Source organism: Phoca vitulina, unplaced genomic scaffold (genome assembly GCF_004348235.1).
Source record: "Phoca vitulina isolate PV1807 unplaced genomic scaffold, GSC_HSeal_1.0 scaffold118, whole genome shotgun sequence".
Classification (NCBI taxonomy): domain Eukaryota; kingdom Metazoa; phylum Chordata; class Mammalia; order Carnivora; family Phocidae; genus Phoca; species Phoca vitulina.
This window is the reverse complement of record NW_022589821.1, coordinates 945,591-961,976: the sequence shown is the minus strand read 5'-3', so window position 1 is coordinate 961,976 and position 16,386 is coordinate 945,591. Positions and strand designations below refer to the sequence as shown.

The window sequence follows — 16,386 nt, the reverse complement described above, 5'->3', positions numbered from 1 at the left end:
GTGCAGATGGGTTAGCGGAAGCAACGGTGGAGGCTGGGAGACCCTCAGGGCTGTTGTGTTCGTCCAATCACCGGAGTGGACCTGAATCTGGGCAGTGGCAGGGTGGCTGGGGAGAAGCCCACACCCTCAGCGGTTTCCACACTATCTGACGTCTGGCTGTCTGTCAGACATGAGAAGGCAGTCGGGGTGGCCTGAACAAGCTGCCAGGGGCAGCAGGGCATGTGTGGTTCCCTCTCCCCTTGATGACCCCATGATGTCTGATCTGGAACCAATGGCAGTGCTGCTGCCCACCATCCAGTCCAGCCTCCACCACAGCCTCCCACTCCCCAGGGTTCCAGGCCTCCAGGCAAGAGGGCCTGGCTGAGGATAAGGCCCCTTCCTCCCTCTTAGGGGTTCCTGGGGGCTCATCATGTAGCTCCAGCAGCAGGGCTATGCCCAGACCAGCACTGTAAATGGGGCCTGAGAGGCTGTGACCCGGGACGAGGACCTGGCCTGGCCTCTGTATCCCCTCTCCTCTTCCTGTGAGCTGTCCCATCCATCCCTCTGAAGCCCCAGTACCTTTCCCACCGATTGCCCAGGCAATGTGGGAAGAGCAAGAGAGCCCCAGCCTCCATTTCCCTGGGCTCTAGGGACCTTTTAAGGATTCACTCCCTCCCCACAAACACACAAAGTTGCCACAATGGCGTATCATCTGATTTCTGACCCAGGACCTTCTCCAGGCATCATCTCCAGCCTCTTTTTTTTTTTTTTTTTTTAAGATTTTATTTATTTGACAGAGACACAGCAAGAGAGGGAACACAAGCAGGGGGAGTGAGAACACGAGGGAGAGGGAACTCAAGCAGGAGGAGCAAGGAGCCCAATGTGGGACTCGATTCCAGGACCCTGGGATCATGACCTGAGCCGAAGGCAGACGCCCAACCGCTGAGCCCCCAGGCGCCCCCTATCTCCAGACTCTTAATAGGAATCTCCACACCCCCAGGCTCCTTGATGTTCTGTCTCCCATTTTTACCTGGTCATGCCAGTGGGAGAGATATTCCAGGTGCCACCTGGCTGCCCTACACTCCTGCCTGGGTGGGCTCTCAACCTGCACTGTACCCTGCCTAGTGAGGGCCCTGACTGACCACACGGCCCAGGGGCAGAGGACAGCAGGATAGGGGCACCCCTGAGGGTGGAGACAGAGGCCAGGACAGCTCTGGGGCCCGTGATGGTGATAGCAGTCCTCAGTCATGGTCCTCTTACTGTGTAGGGCAGGCAGGCCAGGAGGCCTGGTGTAGATAAAGCTCCAGGAAACCTCTTAAAAATATTCACTTCATTATTTAGGTTCGATTTATTGGATTTCTTTACCCTTTAGTGTAAGGTGACTATCGGCTTAAGATTTAAACATATCCATGGTGTGATCTTGTGGTTTATAATAAGAACTATGTATTTAGGGCCCCTGGGTAGCTCAGCTGGTCAAGCGCCCACCTTTGGCTCAGGTCATGATCCCAGGGTCCATGATCCCATCGGGCTCCCTGCTCTGTGGGGAGTCTGCTTCTCCCTCTCCCTCTCCCTCTCTCTCTCTCAAATAAATAAATAAAATCTTTAAAAAAATAAGAAAAAAAGAAAGAAATAATGTATCTTGTGCTGGCACAGAAATCCTAAAACCTGGGAAGTTCCTGTAATGAGAGCAATAAAGGGCCTTTTGTTGTGTTAATGTTGACTTTCCAAAAGTCTCTAGGTAGCCTAAGGATGGAGGCTGGTTGCCAGGGGAACCAACCCTGTGTTGGAACTTCCAGTCCCATCCACCTCCCCAACCTCCAGGGAACAGTGGCTGGAGGTTCAATCCATCACCAGTGGCCAAGGAAGCAATCATGCCTGGGTAATAAAGGATGCGGTTCGTGGAGCCTCAGGGGAGAGTGGTGCGCCTGGAGGGCACGGAAGCTCTGTGCTCCTTCCCATGCGGATTTACCCTCTGCATCTCTTCCACCTGACTATTCCTGAGTTCTAGCCTTTCATAATAAACCGGCATTCTAGTAAGGAAAATGCTTCTCTGTGATCCGAGAGCCGCTGTAGAAAATTAACTGAACCCAAGGAAGGGGTGGTGGGACCCTCCAATCTATACCTGGTCAGCCAGAAGCACAGGGGACAAGCTGGGCTTGCAACTGGTATCTGAAGGGTGGGGGTTGGCCATCATGCACTTAACCTGTGGGGTCTGATGCTACCTCTGGGGAGACCTTGCCAGAATGGAGTTGAATTCTCAGAACCCAAAAGACACAGGGATGGAAGGTACACACAGTTGAAAAGCTATCTGGAAGTCTTGGGTGAAATGAGTACTTCCAAAATGCCCTAAAGCTTTATCCTTTGCATTTTAACCTGTTAAATTCTGCTTAAACCTGTTTAATGCACAGGCCCAAATGGAGTCACTTAGGCCAAGTCACCAAACCTGGGCTTTATACTTAACCTAATTGTAGTTTCAACCTCCCCCAGAAATGTAGTCTTAACTGGTCAGTCAGGAATTTTCTGGTCAGCACCAATCAGGCAATCTGTCACAAGGGCCCTCTCCGTACCCCCCACGCCCCCAAAGGAAGGTGAGGTCATCTGCAGGATAAGACCCCTCTGCCTTTCCCCCAAGGGAAGGTGACCTTGCCTGGAGCAATCCTTTCTTTTACTAATAACTTTTTGCCTCACCCTCCTTCCTACAAAACCCTTCCATTTTTGTACAACTCCTCAGAGTTCCCCTCTCCTTGCTGGATGGGATGATGCTTGATTCACGAATTGCTTAATAAAGCCAATTAGATCTCCAGATTTATTTAGTTGAATTTTGTTTTTTAACAGGGTTTGCAGAAACTCTGAAATTTGGTAACAGCTTGAAGGCCAGTGCTGGCTCAATTATTCATTCTTTAAATGTTTATCAAATTCCAGGCACCATGGCACAAGGTCTTCAGTGAAGAGCCCCCCTCCTCCCTGCTTGCACTCTTAACTCAGTCAGTTAAGCGTCTGCCTTCATCTGCCATCGGCTCAGGTCAGGATCCCAGGGTCCCGGGATGGGGCCCCATGTTGTCTGGCTCCCTGCTCAGTGGGAAGTCTGCTTCTCCCTCTCTCTCGCCTTCCCCCCTGCTCATGCTTGCGCTCTCTCTCAAATAAAAAAAAAACAAAAAAAAAAAAACAAAAAAAACAACTGCCTCCTCTCCTCGCCCGGTCACCTGAGAGGTGCTTAGGTTGACCTGCCCCCTCCTTGCTGGTCCTGAGGAGGCTCTTCAGGGAGAAGCTGCACTGGTTCAGGTGGTACAAGCCCACCGTGCCCTTTGCCCAGCAGGCTAGGTGTGCCCCCACACCCAATGGGGAGCCTGGGTGGGGCAGGGTGGTGGTCAGGGTTTTCAGAGGGTCCTGCTTGGGGGAGGGGGGGACTTTACCTGGGAAGGGGGCCCTGAGAGTCAGGTCCAGGTAAGGGACAGGGATTTCCTCATCCACCCCACTTTCTGGGAGGTCAGAACTTGGTTTAGGGAGCCCTACAATGCTTCAACAGCAGAGTCGAAGGGGGCAGCACTGGGATGGGTGTTGGAAAGGCGTAGAGCAGGCAGTGAGGCCTGAGATTCCAGCTTTTGTTTCCCCCAACTGGTGCTTCTAGAGAGTTGCTGTCCCCACATGGCCCATGGGTGGGTTCCCTGGTCAGACCAGGATCTGGTTAGACTCCAGGACTCCTGCTTATCACAAAGGAGTCAGAAGCTGAGGGTGGAGTCCTGGCCTTGGCAGCACTGAGGAGCGTGAGAAGGCCTCAGAGGCCTGTCCTTTTATCTTTCTAGTTTTCCCCCCATCTCCTCTCCTCTGGTTGCTACCTGGCTTTCTCCAGAAATGAAATTCCTTTAGAGGATGTGCTTTTAGTTTGTTAAAGAGCAAACATTCAAATGAGTAATTTTGAAGATCTAATTGGCTTTATTAAGCAATTCGTGAATCAAGCATCTTCATCCCATCCAGCAAGGAGAGGGGAACTCTGAGGAGCTGTACAAAAATGGAAGGGTTTTGTAGGAAGGAGGGTGAGGCAAAAAGTTATTAGTAAAAGAAAGGATTGCTCCAGGCAAGGTCACCTTCCCTTGGGGGAAAGGCAGAGGGGTCTTATCCTGCAGATGACCTCACCTTCCTTTGGGGGCGTGGGGGGTACGGAGAGGGCCCTTGTGACAGATTGCCTGATTGGTGCTGACCAGAAAATTCCTGACTGACCAGTTAAGACTACATTTCTGGGGGAGGTTGAAACTACAATTAGGTTAAGTATAAAGCCCAGGTCTGGTGACTTGGCCTGACATAAGTGACCCCATCTTAGGCCCTTGGTTTTCCTTTCAACAGACCCTTGCCTGGTCTCCCTTACAGAGGTATCCAAGAAACCGTGGAAAGATGGATTCTAAAGTTTCTTTCAGAAAATAAATAAATAAAATAAAATAATAGAATCTCTTTCAGGGGTGCCTGGGTGGCTCAGTTGGTGGAGCATGAGTCTCTTGATCTCAGGGTGGTGAGTTCAAGCCCCACGTTGGGGGTAGAGTTTTTTGGGTTTTTTTTAAGATTTTATTTATTTGAGAGAGAGAGAATGTGAGAGCGGGGAGGGTCAGAGGGAGAAGCAGACTCCCCGCTGAGCAGGGAGCCCAATGCAGGACTCGATCCCGGGACTCCAGGATCAGGACCTGAGCCGAAGGCAGTTGCTTAACCAACTGAGCCACCCAGGTGCCCCTATAAAAAAAATAATAGAGGCCCCTCGGTGGCTCAGTTGATTAAGCGTCTGCCTTTGGCTCAGGTCATGATCCCAGGGGCCTAGGATCAAGACCGGAATCCAGCTGCCTGCTCAGCAGGAAGTCGGCTTCTCTCTCTCCCTCCACCCCTCCCCATGCTCGGGCTCTTTCTCTCTCACTTGCTCTCTCTCTCTCAAATAAATAAATAAAATCTTTAAAAATAAATAATTAATACAACAAAGTCCTTTTCAGCATTTGTATTCTCTGAGCAGGTTATTATGTAACTGATATTATAGAGTGCAGATTGACCTGGAGGGTAGAGAGACTACAGGCAAGAAGATCAATCAGGAGGTGTTGCAGTGCCCTCATGAGAGATAAGAGCTAACTGGAGGTGATAGGAAGTGTGGAAAGGAAAGCTTAAAAACAGAATAGTGAGTGATTTTTCTCAGAGAACCAGCCTTTGAAGTAGGATTACCAGGTAAGATACACTCAAAAATTATTTGTTGTTGGGGCGTCTGAATGGTTAGGCGTCCGACTCTTTTTTTTTTTTAAGATTTTATTTTATTTATGTATTTGAGAGAGAGAGATAGAGAGAGGGAGCACCAGCAGGGAGGAGAGGGAGAAGCAGGCTCCCTGCGGATGTGAGGCTTGATCCCAGGACTCTGGGATCATGACCCGAGCCAAAGGCAGGTGCTTAACTAACTGAGCCACCCAGGCGCCCCAGGTGTCTGACTCTTGATTTTGGCTTGGGTCATGATCTCAGGGTCATGAGATCGAGCCCACATCAGGACCCATGCTCAGCGGGGAGTATGGGACTCTCTGTGCTCCCCTCTCCACTCTCTCTCAAATAAATAAATAAATAAAATCTAAAAAAAAAAAAAATGTTGTTTATCTGAAATTCAAATTTACCTAGTGTCCCAGAATTTTTTTGATTGTTCTGTTTTCCAAATCTCACAACCTTACTTCAAAAGGTACCTGAAAGGACTTTGGCCCAACTTGGGAGCATTTTGTCTAGACACTGAGCCACTAACCTCCTTTCCCTGCCCAGACCAGCCCTTATTCTCTCTCCAGAACAGGCCTCAAGGACTTAGCCCTTATTCCTTCCTCTTCAACACTGTCACCACTCTCTATCCTCTGGGCTTCCTCCTCACTAGGCCTGACTGTGGAGCAGGATAGTTACCCTAGCTACCCCCTTCCCGTTGCTGACTCCCATAATAAGCCTCCAGCCTCTCATGAGACTTTTAGCTCTAATCACTAGAGGGAAAGATACAGAGAAATAAAGATAATAAACAACAAAAAGTGTACAAGGCTTTAAAAGTTACCACACTTGGAGCCTCAGGTTCCCAGCTGTGGACCACCACTCTCCCACAGTGATTTAAACACCTCCTCTTTTATTCCTGAGCTTGAAGCTCAAGGCTGAACATTCTGGTGCCATTTATCTCTGGGGACCCCTTTGCCCTCCAGGAGCACTTCTACACACACCTTACCCCAGGGCCACAGGACTGCGAGCCACTGGAACACTCTAGAGCTTAAGAGACTGTGCCTTTTGTTGAGAATTCAACAAGACATGTAAACTCTGGAAAGCCATGAAAAACACAACAAAACTAAGGAAACTTTTTGAAGGAAGGAAAAAATGAAAATATGGAAACACATGTAGGTTTTAAGTTTTGCTTTACTGTGGCAAAACACACATAAAATTTACCCTTTAACCATTTTTAAGTGTACAGGTCAGTGGCATTAAGTGTACAGGTCAGTGGCATTAAGTAAATGCACATTACTGTGTCATTACTCATCTCTAGAATTTTTTAATCATCCCATACTGAAACTCTACCCATTAAACAGTAATTCCCCTGGCAACCCTGTTCTGATAGAGACCTAAAACCACATTTTATCTTCATGAATTTGACCCCTCTGGGTACTTCATGTAATAACCAGACAGTATTTGTCCTTCTGCTCTGCTTATTTCACTCAGCAGTCTCCAAAGCTCATCCACATGGTGGCATGTATCAGAATTGCATTCCCTTTTAAGACTTAATAATATTCCTATGCGGTTTTGTAGACACTATAGTGCCATTAAAAAGTACACTCTCAAAGTTAGAAATCTGAAACTATATATACTATGAATACAATCTGGTTAGCATGGGAGGGCTAAGCGCAACCGGGGAGACAAGCATTTCTTCTCCACCTTTGCAGAACACCAAAGATAGCCGCCCCCAAAATGGCTCCTCCCAGCCCTCCCGCGGTCTGGAGACACCCCCCAACACCGCTTCTCCGGGGCCTCCAAGGAACTGCCGCTCCGCCCGCCCCGCCCCCGGTCGCGGAGACTCGGTTTCCCAGAAGTCCCCAGGCTGGGTCCAGCCGGCAGCTCCTGGGCGTCCCCTGGTGGCGCACTTCAGCGCGACTCCAGTTCCCGGCGGCCCGCGCGGCACGTTCCCGGCGGAAGGGCTGCTCATGATGGCTGCGGCTGGTTCCGCCGCTGTGTCCGGGGCAGGGACCCCAGTGGCGGGTCCCGCAGGCCGCGACCTCTTCGCCGAGGGTCTCCTCGAGTTCCTGCGACCGGCTGTGCAGCAGCTGGACTCTCACGTCCACGCCGTCAGGTCCGAGAGGGAGGGGCGGGACGGGGCCGCTCTTCGGGGGAAAGTGGGGTTGTGCCGGAAGGGGCGGGGCCTATGCCGGAAGGGGCAAGTCCCGGGTGGGACTGGTGGGAGGCCCGGCCGGTGGGCGGGAAGCCGCGGGTGGTGATGGCTTCTTCCGGCACTTGGGGAGTCCCTAGGGGAGTGAGTTTTTCGAGTCCCATTAACTGACAGTGTGGGCCTCGTACTTCTTTGCAGAGAGAGCCAGGTAGAGCTACGAGAACAAATTGACAACCTAGCTACTGGTGAGTAAGCACCCCCTAGACCAGCGACACTGCCACACACTTTTAGGGCCTCATGTTTAGCCGAGCTCGGGGTGGGTTTCAGTCGTATGCTTCCAGGGCTTCAGGGCTGCAGTGGATTCCTGCTTTCCTGAGTTTCTAGTGGCCGGCCCGTGTGGTTGCAGGCGTGTTTGCATCCCATTTACCAGCCTGCTCTCCCTACGAGCATGAAGGGAACCATTAGGTGTTAGCCGCTCCTTCCTTCCATCCCCCAGAACTGTGCCGAATCAATGAGGATCAAAAAGTGGCCCTGGACCTCGATCCCTACGTGAAGAAGCTACTTAATGCCCGGCGGCGAGTTGTCTTGGTCAACAACATTCTACAGAATGCGCAGGTAAAAGAATTCCCCGCCAGCAGGGATTCTTTACAAGTCCACTGGGACATCCCAAAGTCCCCAACACAGTGAAAGGGAGTTGTCAGCTAGTGTCAGGCGTGATAGAACTCTTGTTCTCAGTACCCAGTTGCTCTCCTGTACATTCTTACATTCCTTAGAGATGGAGCAAGCCCAAGGTATCTTCCAGCACCTAGTTGACAGGGAGTGCTGAAGCCTTTCACACAGCAGTTATAATTCCAAATCTTGTCTTGTAGGAACGGCTGAGGCGGCTAAACCACAGCGTGGCCAAGGAAACAGCCCGCAGGAGGGCAATGCTGGATTCAGGAGTTTACCCGCCTGGTTCCCCAAGCAAGTAACAGGCCAGAAGATGGGACCCATGCATTGCCTCGGAGTAGCACAAGTACTGTTCCGGAGCTGCCTTGTTTCCTCCAGGACTCCCTGCAGACCTTGGGACATCAAAAAGGCAGCCCTGTTGTTTCTCTTTGAAGCACTTAAGTCTTACCTGTTTATATGGGGTCCCAAAGAAACCTGTATACAGCAGGACTAATGATCCCAAAGGACTTATTATGGCTCTTGCTTCCAAGAATGAGCTGAGGCCTCTACATACTCAAGACCCAGCTCCTCTACCTTCAGGCCTAGTTCTGTTCTGTTGCATGTCCTCTACTTGTGGCTTTTTTCCCTTTGTTTACAGAGGATTTGGAGAAGAGGGCAGGCAAAGTCAAGGGAATGACTCCTGTCTACCCTCTTTTGTTGATTGCACTTGGCTTGAATATAGTAGCAGCACTGCTAGAACCATATAATCCAATAAATGCTTAAAGTGTTTTAGTTTACTCTGATATATGAAAAGGTTCCAAGAATCTTTGTACTTTAATTCAAATATAGCTTCAAATTGTGATCTAGTGTTTAAATGAAAAGATTCAAGTATCACTTTCACTGAAGAATACAGAAAGCAAAAAAGGTTGCCAGATACCAAAGAAAAACAAGACCAAGAGCCCTACTAGGAAGTACTTTAATCTTTTTCTTAGGAAAAAAAAAAAATCCAGACACTAACAGTTCACAACATTTCAACAACAAAATACTGGTTGAGAGAGGTTTCCAGGAACTGGGTTCTCTGAAGTCTTAGGAAGAAAAGCTGGTATCCTGCTTCATTATAGATGATGGATGGCATAGGTCATAAATGGGAGACTTCTGGCTACTGAGCCAATCAGAACCCAGTGGAATGACACTTCCTTCTATAGAGTTTATTTTCCCTGTCTCCCCTATCCCTCAGAAATGCCACCATATAAAGCCCAGGAGCAGTTAGCTTAGGCTGCAGTCTTCCCCTTGGAAAAGAAAGGGGGTGAAGAGAAAGGAAGGTCACTCCTGAGTCTCCATGCTTTCCTCTTCCTCTCCTTGAGGTGGTTCTTCTGTATTCTCCTCCTCTTCCTCCCCTTCCTTCTTCTCTGGTGGCTTCTCATAAGCCTTTTCTGAAGGTGTCACTATCACTCCATCCCAGGTAGATATTTCAGAAGCAAGATCTAGAAAAGAAAAAGTGATTTCAGGCCAAGTAGCCCAGCATACCAGTCATGATCTACACAGTAGAAATATCAAGACATCTGAGTAGTGCAGTACTTCTTTGCAGACCACAGAGTAGCTTAAAGAACCCCTGACCCACAGTGATCACTCACAGCTGGCATCACCCTCCTGGCCAAGAATCTTCCGAAAACCACCATGTGAGAGGATTCGGACTAGAGTCTGAGCTGTGTAGCACACCATGTCCTAAAGGAGGGCAAAGTGAGAGTAAACTAGCAAGATGAATCAAAGTACTTTATCTGATGAACATTCTCATGAAAAAAAAAGATGAAGACAACTTTAATTTCAAGACGAAAGTCTGTGAGAACCCCTAAATCCTGACCCCTAAAGACCACATTCCCTTTGCCTTCTGACCTAGAGTAGTCGAGTGCGGCACAACAGACCATATCAGAGCTGTCCCAATACCTGTTGTTCCAGAGTCATGACTGTGTGTACTCTGAAGTTGCCACTCTCACAGGGGTCAGTGATACCCACTGACCCTGGCAGGAACAGTCCTGCAGCCAGAATCTGTAAGCAACGCCTGAAACACACAAGAACATTAAAAGAACACAGAAGACAACTTATATCGAGCCCCAAACCCAAAGCAGCTTGTTATACCTGTATGCCACATTTAGGGCCAAAGGCTGTCTGGTGGGATTGTTCATCACGGCATAGTGCCCCTGGAAAATAAACAATCTGGTAGGTGTGCCATAAACTTGGCATATCTAGCCAAATAAACTCAAACTTTAAACCATCAAAGAGAAAACTGGTTATTAAGGCCTAGCTATAAAGTTCAGAAGCATTCTGAAATGGCTGTTCATTCAGTAATTTCCTCTCATCATCACATTATTGAAATGACATCAGTAACAAAAAGGCATAGGGGCAGCCAATTACTCATTCAATTGAATACTCCAAAAACCTAAGGAAGTAATAAACCTTGAGTATTTACTGGATCACCTGCCCACCTTGAAATTTATTTTCAGCTTCACCAAATTTCAGACCCTGATAGGTTTCAGAATAACTACTGTTAAAGAGGGATGAGCAGGAACTCCCAATTGCCCTTCTTCACTTACGAGTAGGTCAAGGATCCAGGGTGTGAGGGGCTCAAAGCCAGGAAAACGAATCCTCAGGTCTTTCAGCAGTCTGATGAGAACTTTAACTCTGAAGGTAAGAGGGACCCAGAGATTAAAAGGAATAAGATCATGTGCTTCCATCCCTGAGGTACAGAGCTGATGCTATTTCCAAAACTACACATTCTGTTTCTTTCAATCTAAATTTGTTAACCCGCCCCCACCACCACCACCACCAAAAAACAACCCTGACTTACAGCCAAAAAAGTTCTAACACAGGAAGTATGGGGGATCTGGCTACTCACCGCAAATTAGAAGGATTAGATTATTTTAACTCAAAATAGTGACTCACGTGGACTGAGAAGCATTTTCCTCAAACCAACGGGCATGTCTGATGGCTGCTAAGGCACTCTGCAACACCTTGATATCCACTAGAAGACAAGCAGGACAGGCCACACTGAAACACTCCCATTATTAAGCAATTCAACCCCGTTGCCACAGTCCAAGAACTTGGAAGGAAGACAGGATAACTTCCTAATTTCTTAAACCACCCCATGTGCCTCAGATCAGCAAGCAAATCACTTGTCCAAAAATCACTACTCCTCCCCCAAATCAAATCTACAAGCATGCAAGATCCACCACTTTCTCCAAGAGCCTACTCCCTCCATAAATATTTCCTCAGTCCTTCTTAAGTCCTCCACTCCAGCTGCTTTCTTAGCCATCCCCTGTGACAATTTCACTAGCGAGCTGGTAAAACTCCCCACATTACAGAGGGAGACAACAAAGTCTGGTCAACTTAGGTCCAGAAGGTTTCACGTGGAATAGCAACAAGCTAATAAGTAAACTCAACAACAACTTTATACCATGTTTTGATTTTCCCCCAACTATCCCAGCAATAGAAAAAAAAACTAACAATGGAGTTCTGGGTCCAGTTTTCGGAGATTGGGTGGCACTGTTGTAATGAGAATCTTCACCGTAGCATCAGAAGAACTGATCTCAAAGCCAGTTTCATTGGTCAGCATGGTCAAAACTGAAAGAAAATCAAAAGCTGTAACTTTCCCATTGCCTTTAGATGACCAGAGGTAAATCTACAGTGGGAGTAGGCGAACAGACGGGTTTTTAAAAATAGCAATAGTCCAGGGGCGCCTAGGTGACTCAGTCCACTGGGCGTCTGACTCTCGGTTTTGGCTCGGGTCCTGATGTCAGGGTCCTGAGATCAAGCCCCATGTTGGCTCTGCACTGGGCGCAGAGTCTGCTTGTCCCTCTCCGTCCCCCTCTGCCCCTTCTTCCCTGTGAACGAGCGAGTACTCTCGCTCAAATAAGTAAATAAAATCTTTAAAAAAATATTAAGAGTCCAGAATGAGGATTCAGAATACAATTTTAAAAGTAAGAGATGGGGCACCTGGCTGGCTCAGTGGGTAGAGCATGGGACTCTCGATCTCTGGGGTGTGAGTTCAAGCCCCATGTTGGGTGTAGAGATTACTTAAACTTTAAAAAAATAAGAAGTAGGCGCGCCTGGGTGGCTCAGCTGGTTATACATCTGACTCTTGATTTTAGCTCAGGTCATGATCTCAGGGTTGTGGGACCGAGGTCTGCATCTGGCTCTGCACTCAGCATGTAGTCTGCTTGTCCCTCTTCCTCTGCTCCTCCCCCTGCTAAGTAGGTAAAATCTTAAAAAAAAAAAAAAAAAGTAAGGGCGCTTGGGTAGCTCAGATGGTTAAGAGTCTGCCTTTGGCTCAGGTCATGATCCCAGGGTCCTGGGATCAAGTCCCTTATCAGGCTCCCTGCTTCAGAAGGAAGTCTGCTTCTCCCTCTCCCTCTGGTGCTCCCCCTACTTGTGCTTTCTCTCTCTCCCTCTCTTGCTCTGTCAAATAAATAAATAAAATCTTTAAAAAATTAAAAAAAAAAAAAAAACAGTAGCCTTGACCATCTAAAAAAAAAAAAAAGGTAAATAAAAGTAAAGATGAACAGGATTTTGAACACTAGAGATTGCTGCCAAAAACTTCCCCAACATAAAACTCTACATTCACTCTTCCTTCTAGGCTGACCTAACTTTGTTAAAAGTGTACTTGTAATTATACACCTGGCTCCTGTGACCATTAAATACATGTTCAGCAACAAACTCAAACCTTCAGAAGGATCCTGTGCTCTTAGGCTTTCCACAACTTTGTTCCCTAGGGCAGCAACAGCTTCCACTAGATTGAGAAAAAAAGAGACCATGAACATTATATAACCATTTAAAGACTTTCTATACATCTCTACACTACTCCACCCTCTGATTTCTGCCCCACATGCAAGGTTGGAGCAACAGCAAGCAAGAATAAACACTTTTACAAGGGGAAACTAACACTTGAACACAGAAACTGGAAGACTCAGGGAACAGGATACCTCCTATACCCACACCCTTTTTTTTTTTTTTTTAAATAGTAGGGTTTCTCATCAGTGGCACTAATCCCATTTTGGGCTGGACAATTCTGTTTGAGGGTCGGAGAGTAGAATACGTCCTGTGCACTGATCTCTACTCCTTTGATGCCAGTAGCCCAAACTGTCTCCAGACACTGCCAAATATCCCATGGGAGACAAAAATCACCAAATGAGGAACACTGCCCTTTAGTAACTGGCCATACATTCTTTCGGACACATGGTCCAGACTTTGTCCCTTATTACCTCAACACACGTTAAAAAAATGAATTTCCCATTTGTCTTCCAAACAAATCTTTCTCACAAGAAATTTGGGCTTTAGGGGCACCTGGGTGGCTCAGTTGGTTAATTGCCTTTGGCTCAGGTCATGATCTCATGGGTCCTGGGATCGAGCCCTGTGTCGGACTCCCTGCTCAGTGGGGAGTCTGCTTCTCTCTCTGCTTCTCCCCACCAAACCCCTCCCCCCCACCACCACTCATGGCTCATGGTCTTTCTCTCTCACTTTCTCTCAAATAATCAAATAAAATATTTAAAAAAAAAAAAAAAGAAAAGAAATTTGGGCTTTAATGATCCCTATGCCTCAAACTCAACTCTCTGCTCCTGTGGCCAGAAAAAGGTACACTCACATGTTGGCAGAATCTTTAGGATTACCACCAGGTCAGCCACATTGTGTCCTGTAGTCATTGTTCCCTTTTTATATGATCCCACCTGTCGGACTTCTTCAATTTGCTGTTGGAAAAGGGATTTCGGGGGGGGGGGGGGGATGTAGAAGTGAAAAAGACTGTCTAGGGGCGCCTGGGTGGCTGTTGGTTAAGCATCTGAGTCTGACTTCATCTGGGGTGGTGGTCTCAGGGTCCTGGGATCTGTCTGCATCGGGCTCCCCACTCAGCAGGGATTCTGCTTGTCCCTCTGCCCCGTCCCCCCTCATGCTCATGCTCTCTCAAATAAATAAATAAAATCTTTAAAAAAAAAAAAGACTGTCTAGTTCCTCTCAGAAGTCAATTACAACACAATTATTACCCAGATTTAGAAGTAGCAGAAGTCAAATCATATCCCAAAACCACCACATGAAAAGCCTAATACGTTATGGCTAACTGGTAACACGGATACAAGTCTTGTCCCCAAGATCACCACTACAAAGGAATTCACTGTACTTTCCTTCCTATTTTAGGCTTGGCTTTGGAAAATAAGTAACTGACGAATTAAGATATGGGCACCTAGGAAATACTACACACACTACCAAGGCTGCCCTTTCCCATGACTGAATCATTAAAAACTCACCACTTCAAATGTCCCTGGAGCCACAATCAAATTATCAATCACATTGTTTATTTTCGTCACCAGAGAAAGGATAGAGGCCTGAAAAACAGCAGGAAACAAAAATACCCTAAAGTGAAAAATTATAAGCAACTTCTCAGAGTTTGAGTATTTTCCCGTAATCTCTTCTACACAAGCTGAATCAATATCTACATAGGGCTTTGAAAACACTCTGACCTTCTGGCCTTGAATATGCCAGAAGACAGTAACTTTCTGACCCAAAGATAGGTCTCCCCAATAAAGATATAAATGCACAGGCGCCTGGGTGGCTCAGATGGTTAAGTGTCTGCCTTCCGCTCAGGTCATGATCCCAGGGTCCTGGGATCGAGTCCCGCATCGGGTTCCCTGCTTGGCGGGAAGCCTGCTTCACCCTCTCCCTCTACTTTCCCCCCTGCTTGTGCTCTCTTGTTCTCTGTCAAATAAATAAATAAAAAATCTTTAAAAAAAAAAAGATATAAATATACATGTAATCTGTTTATCTAATCCACCCGGCACTCTCCCTCTACCCACAGTGAGAAATGAGGAGAATTAAAGCCTTCTGTGGAGTTTAGACTCTGGTAACAGTAACCTCACCAGGAGTTAGTCACTTCTCTAGCTTTCTTAGAGAAATCTCAGGAAGAAAGCCAAAAGAATATACCTGTTCAGCAGAATTAGGAGCAAGGTCCTGATTCCTCTTCAGCAAGGCCTCACTGAAGGAAGTTTCATCAGGTGCTGGCTTGACCCTGGGGAAGGCCATTTCACACTAAACCAGAAAGAAACAATGATATACTTTTTATCAAAAGTACTATACAAGAGAGATCATCTTCTCCATTGCCACAACAGAAACAACTGAAAACAGAAAATTCTATACTTGTTTTTACTCCTTAAGATATTCAAACCAGGATACCTGCGGGAAGGACTAGCCGTAATTTAAGCTCTCACTGCTTTTACATTAACATAAAGCAGAGACACAGGTAATTATTCAGAACAAAGATTACCATCCTGTTACTGTCAACAGTAGCCAAAGAATTATCTTCCCCACCGTGTTCACGCGCCGCTGACTCAAAACCCCAACTCCATTCCTGATCCCTTCTTGGACTCGTAGCACTGTTTGACTTCACCAACAGAGAGATGCTGGGTTCCCGGAAACTACAAGTCAACAGTGGTGAACAGGAGCCACGGTACTCACCAAATAGAAATCAAATGGAATATGTGGCACAAAGGGCCGGAACCTAAAACAAGAAAAACAATCCAAATTACTCATCAAAAAAATCAAACGGCTTAGCATCGTGGGGCCGAAGTCGTTTAGCTGGAGCGCACGAAGAGAGGTGTTGCCAAACCACGGCTGATCTCACACGAGCGGGAAGCCTGCGTCCTCTCCAAACGGCGCAGACGGCTGACGGAAGCTAACCACCGCAGGGACGCCGAGAACGGGCACTCACCCTCCTCCTGGGCCTCCTCGGGACCCAAAGCGCCCGCCGCGACCACGGCCTCTGTCACCCCTAGAAAGGCAGAGATTTCCACTTGTTTTGGCTCCGCCGAAGGCACCTCCGCGGCGCTGCACTTCGTTCGCAAGGGGCCCCGCTCCCACTTCCTCCCTCCTCACTCCCAGTGCCCGCCTCAAACACCGCGTGCCTGTGATGAGCACCCCCGGAGCCCCGGGACGCGGCAGCCCCACACGCCTCAGAGACCAGAGCGGCCGCTCCCGGATCCGCCGGAGAGGTAAACCCTGCATCCCCCGGAGCCGCCGTCCCCCGTCGGGACGCGCCCCCGGCGCCCGTCTGCCCGGCCCGCCGCCCTCCGGCCTCAGGCAGCCCCCGGACACGCGGCCCCTTCGGGGATTCCGGCTCCCGTCGGCCCACCTCCCCAAAGTTTTCGGGCAAATACGCTAGCCCGGCTCAGAGCACCCCAGTGCCCTTACCTCATGGCGTCCTAAAACCCGAACAATGGAGGCCACACCAACCGCCCCTCTCCTCAGAGGAGCAGACCCTGGAGACACGGCTTGTCGGCGCGTCCCAACAAACTCTGGCGCGATTGGCTCCCGCCCTACCCCGCCGCTAATGCCCATTGGTTTACTTTGGCAGACCAGTCTGCGAGCCAATA

At 48.3% G+C, this 16,386-nt stretch overlaps 2 protein-coding genes across 2 annotated transcripts; one reads left to right on the top strand and one right to left on the bottom strand.

Annotated features, from left to right (window-relative positions):
- Positions 1–6,431: 6,431 nt before the first annotated feature.
- Positions 6,432–8,860, top strand: SNAPIN (SNAP associated protein). Its single transcript, XM_032398696.1, has 4 exons — positions 6,432–7,294; positions 7,529–7,575; positions 7,827–7,945; positions 8,200–8,860. Exons 1-4 carry the CDS (start codon positions 6,837–6,839, stop codon positions 8,299–8,301), a joined length of 726 nt encoding a protein of 241 aa, XP_032254587.1. The 5' UTR covers positions 6,432–6,836; the 3' UTR covers positions 8,302–8,860.
- Positions 8,861–8,940: 80 nt separating this feature from the next.
- On the bottom strand, positions 8,941–16,301 carry ILF2 (interleukin enhancer binding factor 2). The gene is made up of 14 exons (XM_032398695.1): positions 16,205–16,301; positions 15,726–15,785; positions 15,473–15,515; positions 14,942–15,046; positions 14,269–14,346; positions 13,614–13,716; positions 12,696–12,761; positions 11,480–11,596; positions 10,919–10,997; positions 10,570–10,657; positions 10,115–10,176; positions 9,923–10,037; positions 9,613–9,703; positions 8,941–9,462 (listed from the first exon to the last, which is right to left on the bottom strand). The coding sequence occupies exons 1-14, from the start codon at positions 16,207–16,209 to the stop codon at positions 9,302–9,304; spliced, it is 1,173 nt and encodes a 390-aa protein (XP_032254586.1). The 5' UTR covers positions 16,210–16,301; the 3' UTR covers positions 8,941–9,301.
- Positions 16,302–16,386: the final 85 nt, after the last annotated feature.